At 41.0% G+C, this 21109-nt stretch overlaps 1 protein-coding gene across 9 annotated transcripts in view; it reads left to right on the top strand.

Annotated features, from left to right (window-relative positions):
- ppfibp2b (PPFIA binding protein 2b) overlaps nt 1-21109 on the top strand; it is a 78006-nt gene that overhangs the window by 33344 nt on the left and 23553 nt on the right. For 7 of the 9 annotated variants that reach the window (XM_084059726.1, XM_084059727.1, XM_084059728.1 and 4 more), the window contains 4 exons: nt 4846-4932; nt 7398-7511; nt 12144-12287; nt 19102-19338. In XM_084059726.1, the coding sequence (XP_083915852.1) occupies nt 4846-4932; nt 7398-7511; nt 12144-12287; nt 19102-19338 (582 nt within the window). Of the gene's footprint in view, nt 1-4845; nt 4933-6026; nt 6211-7397; nt 7512-12143; nt 12288-19101; nt 19339-21109 lie in introns of those variants that run through there. The other 2 variants (XM_084059732.1, XM_084059731.1) reach the window with 2 other exon arrangements.

Raw genomic sequence — 21109 nt, forward strand, 5'->3', positions numbered from 1 at the left:
TCTCTATTGAACAGCGTACTGATGGACTGAACCATGATCTCATTCTACTGTTTGTCCATTGTCTACTTTGCTTATTTCATGTCTATGATATCTATATTGAACGGGCGAGTGCCTTACACTGTAAGATAATTTCATAATTTTGGAATTGCAGGGGTGCAACAGTCAATTGAACGAATTGATGTAATTGATTATAAAAAATAAAAGTTACACAATAATCGATTTCCCCCCTTTTTTTTATAATCACTTTCAACCTGACATCCCTATTTTGGGCATGTAATTATATGATTATACATTTTCAAATATTTTCAAATATACCATTTACAAGCTCACAACACACATATTTTCTTTATTTTTGCACGACATTGTTGTATGGTGAAGCATAAAGGAGGGCTTAAATAGTTAATCAGACCAATTGATTTTGTCAATTATAAAAAATCAACTAGAATGTTTTCACGGTGATTCGCTGATATATAACAAAGAATATAAAAAACATGCATCTGGATTATTCCATTGATCAAAGAAGTAATCGATAGAATAATCGCTAAGAAAATAATCGATAGCTGCAGCCGTATCGAATTAACATGGTGACAGTTTACGAAAATATACTGATTCCTAATTTGAGTGAATCTTAGTGAAACTGTTTACACTTGACAGTGGTGCATTAAATACTGTGCAGTTTGCATCAGGCATAAAAATGTGCTCTGCATGATCACTTAATTTGAAGAGTAAAATTAAGTAGCCTTGCCGAGCCATGAGGCCCATAAGACAGGAGCCTATCTCCTGTTTCTGTAGCGTGAGGCAGCTTGATGTACAAGCACACCCCCTGGACATGATGCTAGTACAGTATGTTGCAGGGACTTACCCCCAATCCAACCCTTGATGCTGAGTGCCAAGCAGGGAGGCACTGGGTCCCATTTTTCAGAGTCTTTGGTATGACCCGGCCAGGGATCAAACCTCCCAGTCTCAGGGCGGACACTCCAACCACAAGGCCACAGAGCTGGTTAATTTGAAGAAGTTCATCTTTAAATCTGCAAGACAGGCTCTGTCATGAATTATTTGAGCACTGTGTGTGTGTGTGTGTGTGTGTGTGTGTGTGTGTGTGTGTGTGTGTGTGTGTGTGTGTGTGTGTGTGTGTGTGTGTGTGTGCGTGTGCGCATGTGGGTCATGCATGCATGTTCCTAGCCTTGTGTGTTTATTTGTTGCTGCAAGCCATTTCATTATGTTGCTGTCACACTTTTATTCTCCTGGTCAATCATTTTCAAGATTCTTAAGCCAGGTCACTGCTTTGGAATGCAGTTTTTGCTTTGTTTCCGTTCACAATCTCTGTGCTCTTTGGCCACTTTCAAGACTTGATCAAGTTGTGAGGATTGATAGTGATAATCTCAGAAGGATTTTTAACAGGCTCTAAAAAATACCTCTTTCAGGACAAAGATATACTGTAGGCCTAACCTTTCAAAGTGGAATGTGGAGATATATTTGCTGAGTATTGGTATGGCGAGAAGAAGAATGCCTTTGATTTGTCCCTGGAGGCAGTGTTCAAAGGCATTAACTTAAGATGGTCCTTACAAGTTATGTTTGCTTTAGCTCCCAGAAGACACGCATACCGCCATGTTTCTAAATCCAAACTTAAGGCAGTTAATTCAATTTCAGAGCACAGCATGTTTTCACAGTTTTGGGCAAAGTGAATTTGGGAAGCTGGCTGCTGCTTGCCTGCTATTTACGCAGATGCAGATCTAATATTAAATTCAAGTCAGTTGGCTCTATAAAACATACATACATAAAACATATACTTTAGATGCCACTGGCAACCAAGATTCAATTACAAGATCCCTTACCTTGTTTACCTGTTAGGAGGCAATACAACACAGAACCAGTGACATAACAGCATTATCTATAACAGCATTATCTAAAAGTATCAAGCACACAGTTTCTAAATGGTGGGAATAGGAGTTCCTTCCCCTATTCAGGTTTTAACCACAACCCTAGCATTCTCATTCTGGGGTGAACATTTGCAGAAAATAACAGAGCTGCAAACTCGCAACGTGTTGCAATGCAACGTGTTGTAAGCTTGTAGATTGACTATTTTTGCTGATGAGGGGAGGGGGGAGGGGACCAAGTATAGACCCCTGGCGGACCCCAGTCAACTTATATAGGGTTTAAGTGGTGTTTTTAGAACTAACCACTCATAACATTTCAGTATAGAGAAAGAAAAGGTTTCATGTGGTTTGCTTTTATACCGTTCACTCTTCCTCTTTAAAAAAAAAAAAAAGTATGTTCCTTTTGCATATTTGATATATCACGCTACAACACAGCAACATAATCATGTACTAGGAAGTTGTATACTATAAAGGCAGGGTGCATCCATTTTCTGCCTTCCAGCATGGTAGCTAACCACACTGCGGGTGCAACAATTAAAAAACACACAGGGAGTGATTTTATGTGACTTCCTCAACTCCATAACACAGTGCTTAGTAGAAGGACTGGTATACAAGTAGTACAATAGGGATTTTTGTTCTTCAAGGTCTTTAAAGGAGCAGGGCGTTGTTACTTTTTTGCTGTGCTGTCATGCATTTTCAGACTCTTGAGTCATATTTGTCATGATGAATTCACCTCCCACCCAATCCCATGTAAAATACTTTTCGCTGGAAAAGCTCATGAAACTGTACCTTCATACAATGATAACTTCTCCGAAAATTATCCACAAGAACCAACAAGAATTGGCTTTCAATTAAAATCATATAATATACCACTGATGTATTGAAAGAGTGAGATCAACAAAGATATAACATTTGTGTGTGGGATGCTAACAGAGAGAATGGTGCACATTAGGATAACAATCAAACAGGAAATTCTGATTATTTGTTGTTTAAATAATTTGTCACTGTCATTTGAAGTAGGTCCAACAGTGTAGAGCATTTGAAGTTGGTAATGAATCATTCGTACATTATTTGATTAATTTGAATGACTATTGTTAATGAATAAATATGTTTTCTTTTGTTTTCAGAGACCTAACTGTGACTGGAAGGCACCAAACATGTCTTCAGGGCCACAAATATGTATTACTTTAGTCAGAAACCAAAACAAGTATCAGAACAGATCCACATTCAAGAGAAGTCTCAGAAGTGCTGAGGTTTTGACTGTATTGCCAATTCAAGTTATCTGTATTTAGTCAAGTTAAATACGTATTTATTGGACTAGTCATGTGGAATTCTGTGGGCTGAGCAACTTCATCTTCTGATCGGGTCAAAATAGGTCAACAATGCTGTGGACACTTATTTATCAGATAATATACAAAGTATCCTTCTAAAATCTTCTATACCTGGCAGAAGTCAGTGCTTAATCATTTTTGAAGACTATGATCATGTAATTTGTATTAGTTTCTTACTCGGGGCAGTAGAAATACAGGAAAGCCAGGGCAGAACTACAAGGTATGGACATGCAACACTGGTCCACAGTTTGTGATTATGTGTGGTCAACACTGCCCTTTTTCTAGTTTTTTATACTTTAATGAGAGGAGTCAGGCTTTGTGCCTCTGTTCATAAGTTAGCTCAGGCAGAGAAATAGTTGCTCTCTTACCGTACTGCGAGGGCTGTGGTTACACAAACACAAGCCCCTTCCCTACACTCATTACAGTGGAAATTATGACTCAGTGGGATATGGGTTATTGGTTACACATTGCGACTATACTATACAATGGCATTTATATGGCATGTCATGCTGTATGAAGCTATACCATGTAGCATGACAGTCTTCATTAATTACTGACTGAATGCTCATACAATCCTTTCTGGCTGACTATTGCTGTGTCCAATTTCAGAATGAATGGATATGTTGTTTCCCTGTGATATTTGAGGCAGGCATCTGACCTCAAACAAGAATTACAGTATGAACATCTAACCTCAAACAAGCTTAGTAGTGACAATCAATCCAAATATGGCTATAAGAGAGCTTCAGCTTCCTTTATACACTCTCATCTTCTCCACCCTCTGTTTCTTTCCTTTGTTCTCTTGTCCACTCTTTCTTTCATACTGTGATCTCACACTTGTTCTCTCTCTGCTGATTCTTTCCCTCTCCACTTCTGCTCCTGTTTAGTATACAGTATGTTAATGTGTTTAATGCCTCCATATGGTCTTTGTCAGAGAACCCAAGTCGGTATGCATGCATCCTCCCTGCACTCAGTGAACTCTGCCAAAGATATTTGGAGGATACCATCATGACAGAAATATGAGCTTTAATTGATTCAGTCAGAAAGAGAGAAACAAAGAGAGGGAGAAAACACAAGTTTGTAACCTTTTTTTTCTAACATTTGCTAATTACCAATGATTGTTGATGCCAAAGCTTTTTGTGTTAGAAGGTTTTCATTGCCAATATTACTTTAAACCTACATTATCGTAAAGACATCGCTAGTTCTTATCGTCATTCTTATCGTCCTATAAACCTGCTTACACTAAAGTAAACAGGAAGACGAGGGGTAAAGACGGCACCCTGTCGTTCCAATGTTTTTCTTTTTCAATGAATGGCACAAAATGACATGTTGATTTACTGATGAGGAGTGAGATGTTCATGACAAAATATCATGTAATCTCACTCAGAAATGCAGTCATTTTGCGACCAAACAAGCACAGCGGTCTTGTACAATATTGGTCATGACTTATTCACTTTGCTAGTAATCATAGACCATATTCATACGGCATCTACTTTGCTACTACTTCATAAGAGAATTATTTAAATACTCTACAAAATACAAAATTGCCAATGTTTGAATATGGTTAATGGTAGAAACTCATATTATATAACTATACTCTTGTCATGGTCTTGATCTGTCTTTCTGTGTGTTTTGTTCAGGTGAGCTTGTGTTCTCCGGTCAACAATGAATCGTACCAGGAACGACTGCTCCGTCTAGAGACGGACAAGGAATCTCTGGTGCTACAGGTCTGTACTCCAGATGTGTATGTCTGATGTGTGTGTATCTGTTCATCTGCATATCTGCATGCTGGTGCTAGGACTGCCATATATAGTCAGGCTTATAAGGTCAATTTAGGTGAAACCTGTTGTTTGTGCATGTGTGTTTCTGTGTAAACTGGTGTCAGAATCAGATTAACTTTATTTACTAAGGAAATGTACTAACAAGTTAGTGTCTTAGAGGACTGATGCCACCTATAATATACAGTAGTAACGTATTTTATGGTGCATGCATACAGTCTAGCCAGCACTTGGGTTAATTTGTGTTCTCTGACAGCGAACGTGTCCAGACATTGTCACTCTCTCTGTAATGTGTGTTTACTGTCAGCACCACCATGCTAGACTTGGAGATTATATGTCTGCATGCTAAGCAATGTCAGTTTTCTGCGAGGTATTTTCCCTCTGCTCCTACATCATTTTAATGGTTAGGGTCATGTAGCTGTGATTTTTCGTGCATGTGTGTGTACAGTATCTTTTACTGTAATTGTAGTTTTCAAGCTGCCCCTCAGGCTCTGTCTTAGCTTGTCATGTGAGGCAAACCCTTATCAACACTAGCTAGCCTTGTGCATGTGTGTGTTTGTTTTGTGATGTGGGAAACCTTGACTGGGTGGATTTTTATTATTCTTTCCTTTTTTTCTGAGTTTTTCCAACACAAAGTTAGAACCATAAACTCCAACCGCCTGGTATGTTAAAGTGTTACAAAACCCATATCAGACTTCTGTGGAAGAATAGTCATCTACTGTATCTCTCTTGTAACGTTGGCTACCCCCCCCCCCCCCCCCGCACACACACACACACACACACACACACACACACACACACACACACACACACACACACACACACACACACACACACACACCTGCCTGTTGCACATTCCTCAGGCTCAGATCCAATTCCTGTGATTGGTTGATAGCCAAGGTGACTGGGACTTGCGTTCTTTGACAGAGGATTTAATTGGCTGTCGACAGGTTCACCCTTGGTGCTGTGCTTTGCTTTCCCTTTGCCTGCTTCTTCTTAAGGGCAGAGTCATTCTGTGTGGCTGTCTCTCACTCTTGTGCATGTGTGTGTTTGTACACATGCGTATGTGCACTTGAGCACATACTGTATATGCCGAGTAACAGACTTCTCTATAGCTCAGGGAACTTTCACCTCCTTTGTATGTGTGTGTGTGTGTGTGTGTGTGTGTGTGTGTGTGTGTGTGTGTGTGTGTGTGTGTTTGTGGCATAGGAGAGAAACATGGCAGAGGTAAGGGACTAAGCTTCAGAATACTGGGTCATTCTTTTAAACATCAGAAAGAATATACACTATAAAATCCTTTAATGTAACTCTTGGATTGTACAAATGGTTACATTCAATGTTATAAATGGATAAATTAACACTGAGGTTTTTTACAGTGTATAAACTACAAAGACAGTTCATTTTAAATAGGTCACTGGGATTACAATAGCTGTGAGTTGTTCATTGAAGTTGTTTGGTACTGTAAATAATCTATATTTAAACTTCGTATTAATTGACAGGCAGATAATTGTGTACTACAGACTTAAATATTCTTACATGATATAGACTTGTTGACTAGTTTAATTTGTCAGTCGTGGCTCTGACGTTCTAGCGTCACTCTTAGGAACAATGGACACTGGTTTATCGGCTTTAATTATTTACTTTCTTTATAATGTGCATTTTAACAAACCTTAAGCCAAAGCAAACATCAGTGTTTGAATGGACAAGACAGGGGGTCTTGCTCTGTGGCTTTGAAGTCGAGTCAGACAAGATCTGGTTTCAGGGGCAAAATCTGTTCTCGGTAAAGAAGCTGAGGTGACAGCAAATGAGCTAGAGGTTTGTGTGTTGTGTGCTTGGACTGTTTGGCAGGAGTTGAGTGAGTCGACAGGGAGATTACGGTAAATGTGGTAGAATGCTCTGCGTTCCTGAGTGAGAGACTGCTGACTAATTGTGTCCTGTTTTGGTATTGCGGTAATAGTATGTACGAGTGAATACTGTGTGCCTTTGTGTTTGAAGCAGGGAAAGTCAGGACAGCAATTGATAGAATAGACAGTAAGGTAAAGATGGATGCCTGCATGTAGGCTACTGTACCATGCAATTAAATCAAAGGCAATGTGCTTGTGTGTATGTACTGTAATGTCCAGTCCAAGTTAAGTTTAGTCATGTACTGTATCTGTTTGCAACCATTTGCAAAACCAGTGCGTGCGTGCGTGCGTGCGTGCGTGCGTGCGTGCGTGCGTGCATACTGTATGTGTTTGACAGTTTACAGTATATACGGCATGTGTTAGAATAATTTCCTTCCAGGAGTGTAGTGTGTGTCATTCATAATATTGTTCCATTGACTGTTGGTGTCTGTTTGTTTAGCACAGTGGAATGTGAGCGTGTCTACATGTTTCTGTTAATACTAACGGTGTTTCTTATGTGTCACATTGTAGGTGAGCGTTTTGACGGACCAGGTGGAGGCACAGGGAGAAAAGATCAGAGATCTAGAAACCTCTCTGGAAGAAAACCACCAGAAGCTGCTCTCTACAGAGGAGATGCTGCAGCAGGTAAGAGAGACACACACACACACACACACACACACACCCACACCATATTATTACTACACAGTAAAATCTGGTGTTAATTTAACATAGTGTAAAAATGTACCTCTACATTCTCAGAATGTAATTAACTCTCCGGGATTTACTGTTTACGTAAATGTTGTTTTGTTTTGTTTTATCCAGAGCTTTGACAAAGCTCTTTCTAAGCCTCGAGCCCCAGGCTGTGAGACACCTCAAAGTGCATGCCAGTCTGCATTGTGACAAACAGTCTGTTACTGCAGGGTGCTGTTTGTCCTTCATAATCCTCTAAATGTAAGAGTTTAGAGTCTAAAGCACCCAAGCGTCCTGCAGCGGTGCTCAACCTCTTCTGGGTCAAGGCCCACTTGAAAATCTTGAATCTTGAAAATGCACGCAGCCCATTCATCTGACCACTTAACCACTTAACTTATAGTGTTAAGTGTTCAGATGGGGTGGGGCGCATGCATTTTCAGAGCATGTTTATTTTACATTCTTATTTATCTGTATCACAATGAAAGCACATTTTTCAGGTAATTTTTATTACATTATTATTTTAAATATTAATGCTATATTATCATTAAAAATATATATATATATTATTTGGGGTCCCCACTTGCAATACGCTCGCTGCCCACCAGTGGACCCTGGCCCCCATAATCACTGGTCTAAGGCATTGGTTCTCAAAGTGGGGTCCGGGGACCCCCAGGGGTCCTTGGGGGATTCCAGGGGGTCCCCAGCAAAAGGAGGTATTACACTACAGCGTCACAATCATTTTAACAACTTTATCCATTTCTATGTTGGCTATTCAAAAATAGCAGATCTGCAAGCTGAAAATTGGTCGTCGCTGGCACAAAAGGTTTTCAGATGGGGGGTCCGCAGCCAAATACATTAATTTGGGGGTCCTTGACTTGAAAAAGTTTGAGAACCACTGGTCTAAGGGCTAAGCTGCAGGGCATTGTTACCAGAGCCAAATAGCTTCAATTGTTGTGCCCGATGTCAAAGATGAAGCAGAAGAGACAAATCTGAAGATGACAGTATAGCCAGGCGATTCTGAACAACAGAACTTCCATTTGAACAATCGGCCCTCTGTTTAACCTTTTCTACAGCGTCTTTGTACGTGTTGTTGTCACACTGAGGTTTAAAAGGTCAAACGCCCAACATACATTACTCAGTGAAGCGTTGATATCTATCAGTTAAAACCAGTCAGATTTAATTATCCATTAGTGTGTGTTGGTACTGCACTTAAATTAAATCCTGAGTGTTAACTCTGAGTGTACAAATAGAACCAAATGGACCCACAATCTTTTAAGAAGGTGTCTCATTGGGTATTAGAATAATGTCAGAATTGTGTTTCTTGGTTAGCAAAAGACGTGTAACCACAGTTGCCATTTTTGTAAAGTCATTTTCTAAATGACTTTGGTTATGCAATTAGTTACAGCCTTTGTCTGTTGTGTCTCCATTACAATTCTCCATGACTCGTGATAGTAAGTCAGTGGGTTATATTGAATTTAGCTCCACTGATCTGCAGCTGTGTGTGTGTGTGTGTGTGTGTGTGTGTGTGTGTGTGTGTGTGTGTGTGTGTGTGTGTGTGTGTGTGTGTGTGTGTGTGTGTGTGTGTGTGTGTGTGTGTGTGTGTGTGTGTGTGTGTGTGTGTGTGTGTGTGTGTGTGTGTGTGTGCGCGCGCGCGCGACATGGCCTCATTCCACAGTTAATAAGAGCTGGTCAAACAGCTAATGTGATATAGGATGGGCCAATGTTTGGTGATAAGTCTCTAACAATGGAGAGTGAGGTGGTGTATGGAGATAACGTGTGTGTGTGTGCGTGTGTGTGTGTGTCTGAATAGATATTGGCCTCCTTTGAATAGTTATCACCTCCTAAAGTCTGTGCCAGTGAAATGCTCTTGATGAATACTGTAGTCTGTAAGATAAGAACACATGCCATACCCTGTCATACCATATCTCTGTCTGTTCCTATCATTCTGTCTCTGACTGTGAGACAGAGAGGGGAGGGTTAAGTGGGCAGCGACAGCAGTATCCAGACATATAACAGTTTGTGTCAGTCCCACGAGACTACTACTTGCTATGGGAAACACAATTAATTAATTATGTGTGTCCTTAGTCAGCACACAAACAGACACACACTTTGCATGTTGTTTTCGTCGAGGAGGGATTCCTCCCACACTTAAGAGTGAGTTGTCTTCAAAATAGCGATGTTGTCTTCATTCTGAGAATGTTTGTTTTCTGCTATGTCTATGTGCAGTGCATGATAACATAAATAAATACACAACAAATGTTTTCAGTTGAAGTTAGTCCTGAGCCACAGACATGGGATTGGTAGCAACTCATTGACACGTGTTTGAGAGAATGCTATAATGACATCAGGGCTGGAATTAGCAAAGGAAATTAAATGAAATACAATTGGTTGGTTTGGTCAGGCTTGGATTTGCTGCAGGGGGTTGGGGGAGATCAATGCCTCTGATATACCCCTTCTGGTCATTAATTCTTGTGGCTGGTGGGGATGTATTTTATCCCTGCTTCTGGTCAGAGTGAAATGGATGCATTTCCTTTTGGTAACACACTGTTACCAACATCTGATGTTTGTATTTGTTTGATAATATCATAATTTAACAATTTCATAAAAAATGTATGTTAACCCAATTTACCTTGCCGTCCCTATTTTGGGCAAAGTTTCAAAATGTATCATAATTTCACAATTTTTTAGAAATAGCTCAAATATTTAGCAAAAATAAATGATCTACATGATCAAAATGTGGGGGGGGGGGTTACTGTTAAGTGCTTGATATTCTTTGTTGCGTGCGGTGTCATCCACCAAAAACAGCAGATCGACAAGCTCACAACGCTCTGTGAGCTTGTAGAAGGCTAATTAGCTAATTTCGGTGCGCGAAACAGACTGTTATGAGTTCACATATATATATATATATACATGCACGCACGCGCGCGCGCGCACACACACACACACACACACACACACACACACACACACACACACACACACACACACACACACACACACACACACACACACACACACACACACACACACGCACACACACTCTATATTGTTGTGAGGAGATGGGGTGGGGTGGTCCTAGAGGATTGTATGAAATATGCTAGTGATCCAGAGCTCAAAAAATGAACCAGTACTGCTTTTCAGTTGGTTTCCCATGTTATTCCTCAGGCTCAATTTGCAAAATCCACTCAGCTGGTAAGTTATGTAACAGAATCAGCAGTCTGCAGAGGAAGGAAGAATGTGCAAAATTGGGAATAGAATGCAGCTGACCGGGGCTGTAGCTCATCAAAATTAATTATCCCACAGTAAGATATTTTGAGAAGATCCTACAGGCTCATGCATGATTTTAGTTTGTATTGAATGTGAGGAGCATTGAATATGTTAGAGCAGCGGTCTTCAACGTTTTCAGGCCAAGGACCCCCTAGCTGAGAGAGAGATGAAGCAGGGACCCCCTCTATATTGTATAAAATTGTGTTTCAGATAAACCTTTGCTGCTCTTTTTTTTCCCTCTACACACGCACACCTATAACTCTTTGCCAAAAATAGCCGATCTACGTACAAGCTCACAACGCCTCGCAGCGCTTGTAGATCTGCTATTTTTGGCTAAAGTTCTCCTCAGAAAAGGGATACTAGGATTCAAGTGGTTAATGTAAAAAAAAATCTTATCACACAAAGATTTGGGGGACCCCCTGTAGTAACTCTGAGGACCCCCTAGGGGTCCCGGACCCCCTGTTGAAGACCCCTGTGTTAGAGCTTTATAGAGGGACACAGGCATAAGCAGAGGCTGACTTGTTGACATACATACATACATACATACAGTATACTGTATATTCAATTTTTAAAATCTGTGGCGTTAATCAGAGAGGAAATTGGTTTCAGGCTAATTGCTTTGTCCATTTTCCTTTACAATTCATGTCTTAGTAAGGCGAACACAAATCATAATTTCTCTCTCTGCCAGCCAGTTGCATTCCCATGGCTGTAGAGGCTCAAACAGCACATCACAACACAACTTAAAGCCAGGCTTTGAAAAGCGGAAGTTGGATTAGTAGTTTGGACAAGGAAATGAAAGCAATGGCCCGGCACACAGTCTTGTGAAAGAGACGTGCATGTTTAGCGTGAGTCAGTGAATAGAAATGTACACACCTTTCCATAGTCCAATAGCATGTAGCGCTCCCCTTCTCTGTTTTCTCTCTAGTTCTCTCTCTCTCTTTCCCTTGTTTGTTTCTTTCTACCATTCCAGAGGGAGACAGAGGGATTATTAATAGAGTCCTTAGCTAGCCTGTATGAGTGTATATTTAGCCATGTGGGGTCCTGGCCCCAAGCCCAGTCCAGCCCGCTAGTGTGGGAAGAACATTGTGCCCAGTGGAGTGTCATACTGGCTGAGTGTCATATCTGACTACATTACAGTACAGTAGCTGTGTTTTTGTGTGTACAATACATGTTTATTCATGTGTGTCTCCCTGTCTTAATGTCTATGAGGACTCTGCGTGTGTGTCTGTGTGTGTGTGTGTGTGTGTGTGTGTGTGTGTGTGTGTGTTTGTGTGTGTACGGTCATTTTATGTAATGTATTTGCCTGTGTTTGTGTTCCAGGAGCTGTTGAGCAGGACATCGCTGGAGACTCAGAAGCTGGATTTGATGGACGAGGTTTCGTACCTCAAGCTGAAGCTGGTCAGCATGGATGACGTGCACACCAACACGCACAACCAGGACTCGTCTGAGCAGAACAAAGCAGAGGTAAGGAAACGAAAGAATAGTGTGTGTTGGCATGCGTGTGTGTTGGTCTATAAGTAATGTTTCTCAACTCCTGCTACGAGTGTTTTACACTTTCAAAGTTAAATTAACGCTCACTTTCAAAGTTAAATTAGCGCTCAGACTTTTACTATGTTACCAGGAGATTACTAAATGTATAGTAAGTCATTAATGTAACTGATATAGAGGTGGGCAACTATTTAGTAATTGCCAAAATTCTTATTGAGGACCCTTCATGGTTGAGGGCCTAAACTTTTCCACATTTGTAACATTCTATCAACCATATCACTGCTGTCGGGCAGACAACTTGTATCTCCGTATTTCATCTTTTTATAGGGATGTCCGATTTTATCGGCCTCCCGATATTATCGGCCGATATTAGCATAAAAATTGATATCGGGAAAATATCGGTATCGGTTTTTGAAAAAAAAAAATTTTTTTTTTTTTTTTTTTTTTTTTTTTTGCTTTATAAATAAGTTACAGGAGTTCTTACTGTATATGGTGTGTGTGATATGAAATTTGAGCTTACCCTAATCACAATAATCCCCGCATATATCGGTATCGGTTGATATCGGTATCGGTAATTAAGAGTTGGACAATATCGGTATATCGGTTATCGGTAAAAAAGCCAATATCGGACAACCCTATCTTTTTATGATCTTTCATAAACTAATGCCTTGTTTGTATGACAGTGTTGCACAAAAGTAGTGAAAATCTACTAGCTCACAACGTGTTGCATCGTGGTGCGTTGTGAGCTTGTAGGTCTTTGAATTGTTTTTTGTTTTCGCTTATAATGATGATTTTATAAATATTTAACCAATGAAAAGTATTAACAAGAGCTTGACTAAATAACTACAATGGATCCATAGGTTATTTTTGTCAATTTCCTGAAAAGTAGCTGTTTTGGACTCTGCCAAAGCACCTATATATCATGACAGTGCTATATAGACTTGTATTAGGAGCTTTTTTGGTGAGGTCATTTGGTGTACAGTAGATGGTAAAAAACAGTCCAAGTACAGAGCCAACTCAGGTCCAGATTACTAAGTCTACTCTAGAGGGTTTAAGTGGTTAACAGTCAGTTATAATGACATTATAAAAGCAGGTATATCAGGTTGTCCACAGGGCTGTGTTTGGGACAGAGACATGCATACTGTGGGTGATCTGCTGGTGGGTTTGTCATTGAGCCAAAGGAAATAGTACCAACTTTTCCCAGTGAATAATTGTGGTCTCAGCTAGCCAGCACTTCAACCAAAATAGATGGGTTTCCCAGACACAAAATTGTGCAGACTTAGATGTTTGATTCTTGGTGTATTTAACTTATGGGACTTTGTGGATTAAGAGCATTTATGTGCAGGCCTGGGATTTATTGATTTATCAATTGAGGTCATCTGAAATACATGGACAAAGGTCCCCGGATGTTTTGATTGTGTGATGTCACCTGTGTTGTACTGTACATGCCACTGGAGCAGTTTCCACAAGAGAGGAATGTGATTGTGGGAATGTGTGTTTGATGTTAGCCAGGGCTGTTCTCAAGTCATTTGTCAACATGTCCAACATGTCATCAGGCCAGTGTAGAGGTGCCAGTTAGCCAGTAATTCTATGGAATCAGATTACTGAATAGTGAATACTCAAAATGTTTTTTTGTTGCTGGAGACTTAGAAGCTTGATACTGCATGCTTAATACCAACAATTTGAAATGCAAAACATGAATTAACTATTTATTTACCTGGGACAATGCAGTTGCACATTAATCAACATTTCACTTCGATGTAAATGTGCCAGAGTTGAGATGGTTAAAAAAATATAAAATGTGAAGAAATAATGCACTGATTTGTGCAGTGGTTTGTGATATTAGACCTGGACAAACAAACAAGAAAACATAATCTCTCTCTTGCCTTCGGCCTGGTGGAGATAATAATATAACAACATCATCATTCATAATGCTGACTTATGGGCCACAATGGTTTCATTTGTGTTAGGTTATAATCTTGACAATACTGTAATGTATTTAACTGCTAGTTGAGCTTTCACGTGGATATACTGTAGGCTGATGGAGCTGTTTTTATTTGTGTAGTATAATCTATCATTATAAGGAAGTGATTAAAATTTCATTTTGTAATTATTTGCTACTTTTCCTGTCAAGACGTAATCAAGATGAATCAGGGTGATGTTAGAAAAATGTACTGCTCTCATCGTGTCAGGTGTATTTTAAAGCTCCACCATATAACTTTTTTGTAGTGAATGAAATTCTATTTTGACCGATCTGTATGTTAGAGTATGTTAATACAATATAACCAACACCACTGCGGTGGTTGTATTTGGTCTTACTCTTCTTCTATTGAGGCATTTAGATCCTGTGGTCTGGTATGACCACTACTGGTTGATAAGTGGTACTGTCTGAAGGTCAATATTCAATTTCTCCCCTGAGTGAGCAGGCAGGCTCTATCAGTGGTCAAACTTCAGCACTTGCGCGGGGTTCTCGGGTAGAACATTAAAGATAAATAGTGCAGCTTTAATGTGAAAAGTGAACAGAAGTCTGCGGCATAGGAGTTGTGTCAAGCTTAAATCATTTTGAACATGGTCCAGTACCCGTGATCCATGAGCACGGATTGAGTGAACATGCCTGAATAATGAAATGTAAACATCAAGTCTCCCCAGACACCCAGTCAGACAGACAGCTGTCAGTGACCAATACATTGCTGTCAACAAGACCACCCTCGCCACCAGCATGTGTTATTGGTGGGCACTGGGTTTATATGATGCTGTTCTTCTGAGTGAATGTTGTTGCTAATCATGGGCACCCGTGTTATAAAAGCAATAATACACTCATTATTGTATTATACACAACTAAGGGTTTTAAGGCACTCTTCTATTCATGCTGTCACTGTCATGCCAACACCATTGATAGCAGTGATATAATCATGATATACCATGGCCTCTAGTGTATTATTGCTAAAACACAAAACACCCTGACATTTCAGTCTCACTGCTTTATTCAGGTAATAATGAAAGTGTCAGTCATGCTCAGGACTCAGGAGTCTGTTTATTTCCGTCAGGGTTGGTTTATATTCCTCCCATCAGTTTCTCTGTATTCATGTCAAAGGCCATTGCATGATGTTAGACACACAGTGGCATCTGCGTTCTTAAAACCCAAACAGGGCTACATCCTACACACACAAACATGCATGCGAATGCGCGAGCGCGCACGTACGTGTGCACGCACACACACACACACTGAGTCAACTGCTGGATAGCTGAGCAGTCTTTGCTTGTCTTCAGTAGTGTCTTTGTATTGCTTTGTTCATTGTGACACCCAGCTGTTCCCCAGTGGCACCGCAAGACACTGGAACAGCCCCCGTGGTCAGGCCACGTGTGTGTGTGTGTGTGTGTGTGTGTGTGTGTGTGTGTGTGTGTGTGTGTGTGTGTGTGTGTGTGTGTGTGTGTGTGTGTGTGTGTGTGTGTGTGTGTGTGTGTGTGTGTGTGTGTGTGTGTGTGTGTGTGTGTGTGTGTGTGTGTGTGTGTGTGTGTGTGTGTGTGAGTGTGTGTGTGTGTGTGTGTAACTATCACAAGAGATGTAGCTCCAGGATTGTGCTTCATAATTGAATAAACAAGATGAAGCATTTTCGACACATAGATGCCCACACTCTGATGTGCGCGCACACACACTCAGTTGCAGGATAACCATCAACAGAAAGTGACAGGGACACGGAGAGACAGTGACTAGAGGGGTGGAGATGTGAGAGCGTGGACAGAGAGGAGAGAGACAGAGAACGCGGGACAAGTGAGTGATGGACAGTGAATTAGATGAAAAATGAAGTTGTTTGCCCTACACACACACACACACACACACACACACACACACACACACACACACACACACACACACACACACACACACACACACACACACACACGCACACACACAGGATACTCACACAGTAAATATTGCAGGATGTAACTGTCAGTGACATCTGTGAGAAAGCCAAACTGTGATTTGACTCTTCATGGATTATTTATCTGCTCACACAAGGGGCTCACAATTCAAATAGAATCAATAACAACATGCTTCTAATTAAGCAGCAGTTTAGTACAATTGGCTTACAATAATGTTTTTGGGCAGGAAATCTGATTCATACAGCCCAACAGATTCAAGTAGAATTCTTTGCCAGTGTCGTATTGTTAGCCACTTAAGTACAATGGACCACAATGAAAACAAGCCCCCTGGTGGGGCTTTTTGTGTTATCCTTTTAGCATAAGCTTTGACTGTACTACTTGTACTGTTATCAATCGTGCTAATAAAGTATTCAATCAATCAACCAAGCCATATATTTCATTGTGCGATAAATACTGAAGAATGAATAGCCAATCTACAAGCTCACGTGTGATATTGCGACACGTTGCGAGCCTGTACATCGGCTATTTCATTTTAACCTATTATGACATGCCCAAAGTTCGGATGCCAAGTTTAAAGTGGTTAATAACTCACAGCTTTTTTTAAATACAAATTAAGGGTAGCACCATCTCACACCTATTGTACCATAATCACTGCACACAGATTCAAACCAGAACGTTTCCACCGTAACATACAATCAAATCAAATCAAATTCACTTTAAGTCTAATTACCATAATGAGGGAAGGGAGACATGAGGGTAGGTGGTCATTGGCTGTCATTGGACTGAAATGACCACCATGAAATCTCAAGTCACCCACAGTCTCTCCAGTAGTGTCCAGTAGAGTAAGCAATAATGTGAGCCAACTATCCTAAACCAACATTTACATAGCTGTACAGTGTTGCTGTAGTGAGAGAGTGGGGGGGTTTAGCTTATAGACAGATGTCTGGATGTCTTTCAGCCGTGTTCACGCGTGAACGCATACAGTACACATCAGCTCATATCAAGGCCAATCAAACCCGTTAATTGTTTTAAAATGTGGTGGGTGGTACTTTTCGTCTCTCTAACCAACTTTTCTTCTGCCTTTCTGTTTTTGTCTGTTCTCTTTTCTGGTTCCCTCACTCTTTCTTGCTCTATACATACACACACACACGCGCACACACACACACACACACACACACACACACACACACACACACACACACACACACACACACACACACACACACACACACACACACACACACACACACACACACACACACACACACACACACACACACACACACAGTCCTGCTCTTTAGCCATGAATCCAACATGTCCGGTGTAGTGTAGCATAGTATGGTTTTGGTCATGCTGTGGTGGTAACTAATACCAGGCTACATTTTTTTGTCAATAAACTGCATACAGTATGTGCGTCTGTGTGTATGTACGTACTAATAGGCTAGCTATAGCCTGTGTGTTCTGCGGGTATGTTTGTGGTTAGCAACAGCTGCTAGGCTCCAGTGGGCAGACAAGAGGAATGGCAGACACCCATTCATAGCATTCCTCAGGGCCAAACACTTTCACCTCCAGAGACCACAACCAACACACACACACACACACACACACACACACACACACACACACACACACACACGCACACACGCACACACTCTCTCACACTGTCTGTCTGTCTGTCTGTCTGTCAGTCGGTGTGGGTGATGCATGTCTGTCTCTGTTTGTATGTCTCTCCTCTTTTTGTTGTTATGTGCTTGTGTATTATTTTTACATCTTCCCTAAGTTCCACCATATTCTCCAGTATTTTAATCAAATCATTTTGTACATAGCATTTATTCATCACTAGGTGTGTTTCTAGACATGTGTGTGCGTGCATGTGCTCACCTGGCATAGGCCACATTTTGGGACATTTTTTTTTTTTACAACAAACAAGTTGTTTGCGGACATCTATTCGGGGACTAAATTGTTGTCCCCAATTTGATTTTACTGCGGTTTCATAAGGTCAGGGTTAGGCATTGTATAAATAGGGGAGGCAGGAGAGGGTATGCTAGAGTAAGCGGATATGGATTAAAAGGATGTGTGTGCAATGTGCATGCACGCGTATACATTTGCATACTCTGTTTCTCACGCTATTCCAACAATGTGGCAATAGAGATGTGATGCTACAGTATGTTCTGTGCTGTCTTGTGAGTTTGTTGTGGTACATTTTACCCCTTGAGCTCTATCTTATTTACTTCGTCGAACGATAGTGTCACATGGCAAAGATAGCTGATCTACAAACTCACAACGCGTTGCATGTTTGTCTGCCTGTACATGTTTGTCTGCCTGTACATGTCATCAAGATATAGTGCAGCTTTATCCAATGTTTTCCAAAATAGGGCTGCGTTAAAAGTACAGTATGTGTCAATTGTAGCGCTAATAATGTTTTATATCCAGCTCTGTGTCCAGGATTCTCAGGATGCCTTCAACATATTCCTCTCGCTATATTTGAAAAAAAAACTTGCTCCATCGTTGAACTATTGTTATTCTGTTTTTGGCTGTTTTCGCAACTTTTTTCTGTTTGTAATTTTGCCATTTTTTATTACAGGTTTATGTGTATGTGTGTGCTAGTTTGTGTTTTATGCGTTTCTTTGAAAGGTGGCCTAAGTAATAACAGTCAGTAATAAAAAATTGGAAGCACACGTACACAAGTAATGTCTAGATTAACATATAAGTTCATGTCTTTTATCTCCTCCTCTCTGCTCTTCTCTTTTCCTCTCTTCTCCTCTCCTCTCCTGTCCTCTTCTCTAACCCCCTCTTTACCTCACCTGTCCTCGACTGATCAAAAATGTCCTTTCTTCTCCACCCACTGCATCTGCTCTTCGCTCTCTTTGTTTCCTCCATCTTTCCCGTCCTCCATTTTTCCCAGTGTGTGGTAAATTTGATCAGTGAGCTCCAGGAGCAGATGTGCAGGTTTCAGGAGGAGATCAGCACTCGCATTCAAGAGAAGCGCGCCCTGGAAGAAAGAGAGGGCCAGCAGGAGGACATAGGAGACAGCCATGCCCAAGATCAGAGTCCCAAAGTGGGCATAGTTGGCTCAAATCTTTGCCCCTCTGCCAGTGACCTGGAGGAATGCAGCGGGCACAGTGGAGGACAGAGTGTACATGTAGGCGGACATCACGAATGAGCTCATCTTTCCCATTGTTTCCTCCCTTCCTTTACTCCTTTTTCCTTCTAACCGTTTGCACACCAGCCAACATCTGGACTTTTCCAACAAATCAAACTAACAACCTCTCTTGCAGTGAATGTCTGTGTGCTGTCATACAGTGTACGAGGGGAAGGAGTGGACTCTTGTTTATGTTATATTAGGCCTCTCTGACTTGCCTTCCAAATACTTCAATACACTGAGGTGCAGCAGAGCTTATGAAAAGATTACAAATCTGTCCAGGGCATCTGGGTGGTGCAGGGGTAAAGTTCCTGCCCACCACCGTGGGGCCTGACTATGGGTTTGGATCCTCAACGGTACGTACGGATTGGCCGGGCGGTCCAATTCCAATTGGCCGTGTTCGCAGTTGAGAAGCCGGCATTCTCTGTCGCTGCTCTAGCAACTCTACAGGTTGGTGGGGGGTTACCTGTTCCGCAGGAAGCAGAACTGAATAGCAAGTTCCTCTACATGCTTTACGTCCTCCAGGAGACATTTCTCACTGTCAGGTGGAAAGAAGCGGCGTCATGTGCTGTATGTTGGAGGAGACACATGGTTGTCTACACCCTCCCCAATACCAAACAATAGGGGTCAGCAGTGACAGGGACTACATGGGGAATTGGGAATTTGCATAATGACTGAATTGGGAGAAAATGAAAAAATGTATTAAAAAAAAAGATTTAATGTTAAGAGAGAGCGCCACTATAAAAGTTACAGCATTAGGGGTGTGGAATAATTTTAAGGCTACAGTTCTTATTGAGTTTTCTAAAGTACTGTATTACAAAACTCCTTACTGCATGATATAGTCTAGCCATAGACATAAACAGATGTCCCCATTCATACAATGTAGCAACACTGTGCCTCCATGTCAAAACACGGAAGAGGAAGTAATCAATCCATGGGGGCATACTGTTACAATGATGCATTTGTTGAATATGAAGATGCGTTGGTTAGATTGTATCCATAGCAAGTGCCATCAGGGCCCCCATGGAAGTAAAACGCTTATGATCTATCTATACGTTTATATCTGTGAGTCTTATTTAGCTTATATAACATTGTGTGAAGAAGTGGCTATGGTCAGGGAACCCCACCAAAAGCAAATAAACAGACAACTGGCTCACCCTGATCCTCAGGTGCTGTAGGCATTTGGAAAACTCCCTCCAACCTAGCTTTGGATTTGTTCTTTATACATTACATGTATTTTATTGATGATTATATCATGTAAGTGGAAGCATGGATGTGGTCTCCCCTTTACTAATGATTTACGTTGGCCTGTTTCTCCCTCCACTTATGAGGTGGATGGATATTGTGCCAGTTTGAGGTCAATGACTATGATATATTGTTGGTGTCCTACAGGAGTGAATGTTGCCATGTTTTGTTGTGAGAGGAGGAGATTAGGAGAAAATGCTTCAGGACCTTGTGATACCGAATCACTGCACTTTAACCACATGAACCCTAGCATCTCTATTCTGGATAGTTGAGCAAAATAGTTGAACAAGCTCACAGCACATCAACGTTGTGATCGGCTATTTTTGGCAAAGAAATTTGAGAAAAAAGGAGGGTACCAACTACCAAGACCCCTGAGGAGGGTATAGGATGTAAGTGGTTAAAGAAACCTGGGCATGCCTACATCATTGGAAAAGATTAATTATACTCTCTCAATTCCCACAAAACACACTTTTAAGAGATGTTTTTCACATTTAGTTGGACACTGACAATATACTGTTGTTTTACT

This window comes from Gymnoscopelus microlampas (assembly GCF_963454915.1).
Source record: "Gymnoscopelus microlampas genome assembly, chromosome: 6".
Taxonomy (NCBI): Eukaryota; Metazoa; Chordata; class Actinopteri; order Myctophiformes; family Myctophidae; genus Gymnoscopelus; species Gymnoscopelus microlampas.